Genomic DNA, 7,081 nt, shown 5'->3' with positions numbered 1-7,081 from the left:
CCAAGAAATATAAACCTTCACTCTTACTAATTGTGATCAAATTAATTTAGAAAAGTACTTATTGTGCCCATGTAGTTGAAAAATCATTAAAATTTGAACAACTTTCTCATTTTCAGCATCTGCTTTAAAAAATTGAGAGTGCAGAGCACCGACCCAGGGAAAGCCTAACAACAGGATTCCCCATCAATGTGACCCCCAGCTTAGTTCTTAAAGAATACGGGGGACCCATTAAAGAATCCCTCAAGAACCATTAGTCCTTCTCTTTCGAATTTAATGCAGCGGCCGGAGAAAAATCATGACAGAGTTGGTCCTGCATTCAAAGCAAATGCTATGTAGGAGTTGGTCCTGCATTCAAAGCAAATGCTGGCTATTCATTATTTCTTTACCAGAGTAACCAGTTTCCATAGATCTGCAGTGTGAAACTCTGAATGAGGTCGGAAGGTTTGAACTGTCGAACACGCGCACACCATCTATAACTCCAACGAAATAAATCACCCAATTAATTTTCTGCCGAACTGTCATCACAAGAAAGAAACATAATAGATAACGTGGCACACTGCTGTCCACCACATCCAATATTTGCTACCATATAAATGGCGATCAGCCATGGGCAGAGAAATTCAAATTTCGCAAAACCCAGAAGAGATTGAGCAAGATGGAACAAGGGCTTCAATTGGGTTTTCGTCTTACGTCTTTTTTTCTATCTGCAGCGCTTTGTGTGCTCTTAATTTGTTATGTAGTTGCTCTGTTATTGAGAAAATGGAGGGGAAATCGCTGTTATCTGGTAGCATACACCTGCTACAAGCCTCCGGATGAAAGAATGCTCAACACCGAAGTTTCTGAATATGTTATTTGCAAGAGCGAGCCGCCGCCTGAGTCGTTGCGGTTTCAGGTGAATGTTCATATAAAATCCGGCCTAGGGCAGCATACCTATGCGCCCAATTCCTTTTTCCAAGAAAATGTGGTGTCGAGTATGAGCGAAGGATGGCTTGAGATGCAAGAGGCATTTGCGGCGACTCTCAACAAGCTTTTTGATAATAGTAAGATTCGACCCTGTGACGTTGATATACTGATTGTTAATGTCTGCTGTTTTGCCCCCGTTCCTTCGCTTTCTGCTTGGATTGTGAATCGTTACCGCATGCGGGAAGATGTGAAAACTTACAACATTTCTGGAATGGGCTGTAGCGCTGGGGTTATTGCCCTGGGTTTGGCTAGGGATTTGCTTGGAGTGCACAGGAATTCCTATGCTGTTCTTGTGAGCACCGAGAATTTGACCATGAATCGTTACGAGGGTAATGACAAGTCTATGATGATGTCCAATTGTTTGTTTCGGGTCGGGGGTTCGAGTCTCCTGCTGTCCAATAAGGCGGTGGATAGAGGCAGGGCTAAGATGGAGCTTGTGCATCTGGTCAGAACCCATCTGGGGCAGAATGATCAGGCCTACGATAGCATTGTGCAGAGAGAAGATGATGAGGATGTCATGGGGGTGTCTCTCAGTACTTATTTGATTGAGGCGGCAGGCATTGCTCTCAAGAACAATATAACCTCCCTGGCTTCCAAGGTTCTACCCATTTCAGAACAGCTGTATTTTGTTTACAACCTGCTGTGCATCAAACTGCTCAAAGCTTCTGTGAAGCCCTATGTGCCCAATTTCAGGTAAGTGATTTTTATTAATCTTCCTGGATAGCTAGGATTTGAGATGGGCAAGGGGTAGATGGTTTATTAAAGATGCTAATGTCATGAAAGGCCTTGACAATTCAGAATTAGGCATCTGTGCTCTCTTGGTAGGCTTTTCAGTTTATGGGTCTATGCTCTTCTTTAACGGTGTCATTTCCTTTGTATAACACACAGCTTCCTAATTCAATGTCAATTTGGAAGGACTCTTGTAGTGAAGCCCCTAAACGTTCAAGGCCCCCAGTCGATGTGTTGCTCATCCGTTTTCACTTGTTCTGTCTAATTTCTTCTCTTCTATGACTGAAATTAGTTGCTATTGTTGTTCATCGTTATTATTCTGCCCGAGTTTTCCTCTTCCATTGCTGAAAGAATCTTCTTTTGCCATTAATCTCTGCCGTTGATCCTCTCCTCTATTGTTCGTGAATGATTCAGTTGCCGAAATATTACTAATGAGTTATGTTTACTTGTTCTGCCTCTCTTTTAATTCCATGGGAAAGAATCTGCTCACCCTAAAGTTGAAATAAATCATCTCTGCGTAGAAGGTCGAATTATCCTGGTTCCTCTTATTTGCTCTGCCTCTCTTTTTATAGTCCACGGGAAAAGATCTGCTCTGCCTCGATTTTTATATTCCATGGGAATATATCTGTTCTCGCTTGAGTTGAAACAAATCATCTCTGCTTAGAAGATAGACCTGTCCTGTCCTCTTTCTGCTTAAAGACCAAACAGTTTTATATCTTAGCTTCTAAGATGCTTATGATTGATTTCGATGGGAAACCTTAACTTAATTTGAAAACAAAAAAAAAATTGGAAAAAAATCACTTCACTGCATTTTTGTGAATCTAAAATAAAATTTGACTTGGGTTTGTCTGTAGTATATTTTGTCTGGAGATAGCCTGTTCTGTCCCTTTTTAGAAGGTGGCTAGTCACCTCATTCATAAGTAGTCTTATTATTTTAAAATGGTAGGTTATAATAAATATTAGAAAGGAGTTATAGTTACACTGACATAAGCTGTGTACACGACTTAAAGACTCTAGTCAAAACAAAATCACTACCGTGTAAAAAAGTAGTAAAGCATTGGGTCCGTGTTTGGTTCGTGGAATTTAAAAAATTGGGATTTCTACAAACCTTGGTTTAGACAAATCAAGGTTTTGCAAATCTTCATTCTGATTTTTTGGATTTTAGTTTCACCTTAACTCGGAATAGGCATGTGAAGACACATTTGTATGCAAAAGCTTGTAGTTGAAGGCAAATTTTAAAAAGTAGTCCAATCTAGTGTTTTTACACTCCTTAAAAAACATAATCAGGTTTTGATTTTCAATTCCTCCTTGCTAGTAGGAAGTCGGAAAACTTGGTTTTGAGGCAAAATTAGAAGTCCCAAATGTTAATTCCATTTTGCCAATTTTGAAACAAGCACAAAAATTTTCAAATCCAGATTTTGAAAAAGTCAATTCCTGTCATCTTTCAGAAATCAGTGGGAAGCTGCTGCAGTACTGTTCATCAAAATGACTGCTGCAGTACCATCCATCTAAATTATGAACTAGGCTTTGGAGCCCAATTTTCTTGTCGATGTGTTAAAGCTATGGTCCTTTTAAATGGTTTTGTGGTATTACTGTTGTTGGTGTTATGACGCATTTAAAAATTATAATATTGCAACCTATAATCTATAACATTCGTCTTTTATAGCATTTGTAATAATATTATTAAATGGGAACGTGTAAGGAGATTAGTGGTATGATGGTCCATGGTCTAGTGATTATTAAGAAATGGACTTATTATTAAATAGAAGTATTAAGGAGATTGTTATTATAGTTGGTGATGTAATAATTTATTTAAAAATTATAATATTGCAAGTTAATATTGATCCATCAAATGATTTTGTCTAATTATATAATTAGACAGGTCTCAATTTTTATAGTTTTTTTAATATTTTAAAATGAGAAGGTGTATGAAAATCCATCAAATGATTTTGTCTAATTATATAATTAGACAGGTCTCAATTTTTATAGTTTTTTTAATATTTTAAAATGAGAAGGTGTATGAAAATTGATGTTATGATGGATGGTGGTATAGTGACTTATTTTTGAAACCCAGTTTTATAGTATTTAATATTATTAAATGAGAAGTTTTAAAAAAATTGTTGGTAGTATGGTTGGTGGTACAATTAATCTAATTAAAAAATTATAGTAGTGCAAGCTAACATCATAAATTAAAAAACTTAAACAGTCCAACATCTTAAAAATAATTTGTTTTTCCCATAGTTCTCTCTCAAAATTTGTGGTAAAAGGATTTTAGAAAAAAATCCCCCCAAAGCTTGTGACTAACATACTTTTTAAAATTCTTTCACAACTTGTAAATTTTTTAATTGTTTCAAATACTTAGTCGTAAAATTTTTGAAAAAAACTGGAAACTTTTAAATAATTCTACTAGGTGTTGCTGTACCTTAAAATTGCCAATTGCAATTCTAATAGATTGTAACTTATCCTACCTTAGATTTAGATTTGCTGCATATAAGTTATTAGATTGTAACTTATCCTACCTTAGATTTAGATTTGATGCATATAAGTTATGACTGGTCCATATCAGGATGTATTCAAGTTAATCTAAATGGGCAATCCAACTTACACCATAACTTATGGAAAAGTTGTGAAATGATGGGCATCTTAAGCCTTTTCTTTTCTGCTTTACAGTTTACATAATAATTTATGTGATAGTGTCATCATTTATTAAGTCAATCACTACATCATGAATGGAATACTGATACTTGTTTCTCCTTGATGTGGAGTTATGGGGTTGAGCATAACCTTGATGTGGAACATAACCTTGCTGTTTCACATCAGTGGTGTGTTCAGGTTAACCCAAATGGGCTATCAGCTTACACCATAAAATATGGATAACTTATGCATCGATTGGCATCTATAGCCTTTTCTTTTCTGCTTTACAGTTTATCATAGTAATTTAGTGATTCATCGTTAAATAATCCAATCACTAATATTCTTTTCTCCTCTAGGCTGGCATTTGAGCACTTCTGCATCCATCCGGGTGGCCGGGCAGTGATAAATGGCATTGGAAAAAGCCTGAAGCTCACCGATTATGACGTAGAGCCTGCTCACATGACACTGCACAGGTTTGGCAACACTTCTTCCAGTGGTTTGTGGTACGAGTTGGCATACATGGAGGCCAAAAAGAGGGTGAAGAAAGGGGACAGGGTGTGGCAGATAGCGTTGGGCTCAGGCTTTAAGTGTAATACAGCTGTGTGGAAGGTGCTTAAAAAGCCTGATCCATGCGAATACAATGTGTGGAGTGATTGCATAGATGATTATCCTTGCACTACTCGGAACCCTTTTGAGCTGGAGTACAAGCAGCGCTTTAATCTCTTTTCTAAGCAGAGTTAAGTGGGGTTGGTTTGTAGTTTACAATCATTTAAGCAACAGTGTTAAGTGATGATCCTGTTTGTTTCTTTCACCGCACATCCTAGAAGCAAGTCTGGTACTGTATATTTATCTGTTTCTAGAATTCCATTTGCATTACGAGATAAGCAGAAATCATTGATAAGGTATCAATATTTGACTAGTTTATATTGACCGCCTCTTAGGAAATGAAGATTTCAATGATGATGTTCTGCAGAACTTGGTAGCGGCCAGGTACCATGTCCTACAGGGATCTTTATAGGTTATTTATATTATGATTTTGATTGATCTTGGTATTACAGACATAAAATTCTAATAAAAACATCAGCATTGTTAATATACGGGGAGACAAGCTTTATCTGGAAGAGAGTGTGTTTCAAATTGTGATGTGTACTGGTACTAGCTGACACCCTTCTGTGACGTGCTGAGATGCTGAAAATGGTACATGGTTTTTGGGATGTATGGAAATCCCAAACTAAAGTAAACTAAGAAATACTTGTACTCTAAAGTTGGTAAACATCGTATCCAGTAAAAAAATAGAAATCGGTGGCTAAGTAAACTAAGAAATAGTATAGACTCTAAATTTGGTAACCATTGTATTCTAAGTTGAAGATTACAAATCGGCTGGCTTTATGACAAGTCTAAAAGTCGGTACAAGTTATCTTCCTAGAAAGTTGCCCTATATTAAATGTTTACTTGAGCAGCAATAGTACATATCTAGCAATTGGTGCATGCTGGCAAGTCTATTTATTATCTATATAATGGGTAATGGGCTATTAAATGAGATATCTATCCTAAAGGGGTGTTGGTAAACAGAATTGTCACTTAAAAATAATATGATTTGGTCCAATGGAATGTGTAGCAAATCAGTTTGTCCAATAGTTGGATAGGCCCTTGATATGCGGTTTTCCATTGTGTTTGAGAGGGGTAGCTCACTCGTATAATAAAAGTTCTGATTTTTCAATATAAAGATGTATTCAAACTCAAAGGTTAGAGAGAAAGCTATTGAGGATGAATGCAGCGAACAACTTTGAAACTTTTTAAGATTAATGTAATTTGATAGTAAAGATGATCAAGAACTATGCTTGAAGATGTACCTTATCACCATGCTGATTCACGATTCATGAACACTTGCACAATACCATGAAAACATTCATTGCAAAGAGAATCAACAATTTTATGCTTCAACAATTCAAATATTAAAAAAAAAAACTCAACTAAATTTTCTTTTAATTTCTTGCACCAACAACATAAAATAAATTTTCAATTACAAAAACAAAATCTGTTCACACTTTCCAAAAAATTGTCTTATCATCAAAATTCTAACATAAATGTTCCCAAATTCTAAAGTTCAAAAAGTTATTTATAAAGCCAAAATGATCCCTTATATAGACTTGAGGTTAAGAACTATCCCTCTATGGTTAATAATTACCTCCCAATTACATGATTTGGGAGAGGTTAATTAACCTTCATGAAACTAACCTTGAATGACCTAGGTCACTAATTGCAATGTCTAACTCGAAACATGTCTTTAGAAGGTTGAATAATTGATTTTGGTGAGTTATTTGATGTTGATGCTTCATGTGATCTCTACCATATGATTTTTACCAAAATTAATATTCTCCTCACTTCCATTAAATGATTCATGGTATGGATTTGTAATAGCAATCTATTGGAATGCTATTTGTGCTTTATATAGAGTATATCCACTCGAGCCTTTGCAACCAAGTTATCTTGCAAATCTTGAATTCTTTTGTAAATCCATCTATCATACCAGAACCCCACTTTGGTGAGCATTATTTGTGAATCATACTAGTCTTCAAGATGACATTATCATTATTCTTTGCATTTTCTATACATTTCTACTAGCAACATCTTTGAAATTTCATGCGACAACTCTTGATCGAATTTATCCAAGGCATCAACTATAATTCCACATTTCATAATGTATGTCATCTAACACAAAATTATCACTATGCTTTGATGGATGTATAAATAA

General features: G+C 35.8%; 1 protein-coding gene across 1 annotated transcript; it reads left to right on the top strand.

Annotated features, from left to right (window-relative positions):
- The first annotated feature begins 280 nt into the window (after nt 1-280).
- On the top strand, nt 281-5,447 carry LOC149535727 (3-ketoacyl-CoA synthase 1-like). The gene is made up of 2 exons (XM_089804678.1): nt 281-1,656; nt 4,683-5,447. Exons 1-2 carry the CDS (start codon nt 656-658, stop codon nt 5,065-5,067), a joined length of 1,386 nt encoding a protein of 461 aa, XP_089660804.1. The 5' UTR covers nt 281-655; the 3' UTR covers nt 5,068-5,447.
- Nucleotides 5,448-7,081: the final 1,634 nt, after the last annotated feature.

This window comes from Cupressus sempervirens, chromosome 10, assembly GCF_028749045.1.
Source record: "Cupressus sempervirens isolate cs-2001-9-10 chromosome 10, ASM2874904v1, whole genome shotgun sequence".
NCBI lineage: Eukaryota > Viridiplantae > Streptophyta > Pinopsida > Cupressales > Cupressaceae > Cupressus > Cupressus sempervirens.
This window is presented reverse-complemented; position numbering and strand designations above follow the sequence as displayed.

What these genes read in the sequence shown, in the direction of transcription:
- LOC149535727 (XM_089804678.1), top strand. Translation starts at nt 656, where the DNA reads ATGGAACAAGGGCTTCAATTGGGTTTTCGTCTTACGTCTTTTTTTCTA. An exon ending in CCCTATGTGCCCAATTTCAG is followed by an intron (nt 1,657 to 4,682) that starts GTAAGTGATTTT and finishes TTTCTCCTCTAG; the next exon opens with GCTGGCATTTGAGCACTTCT.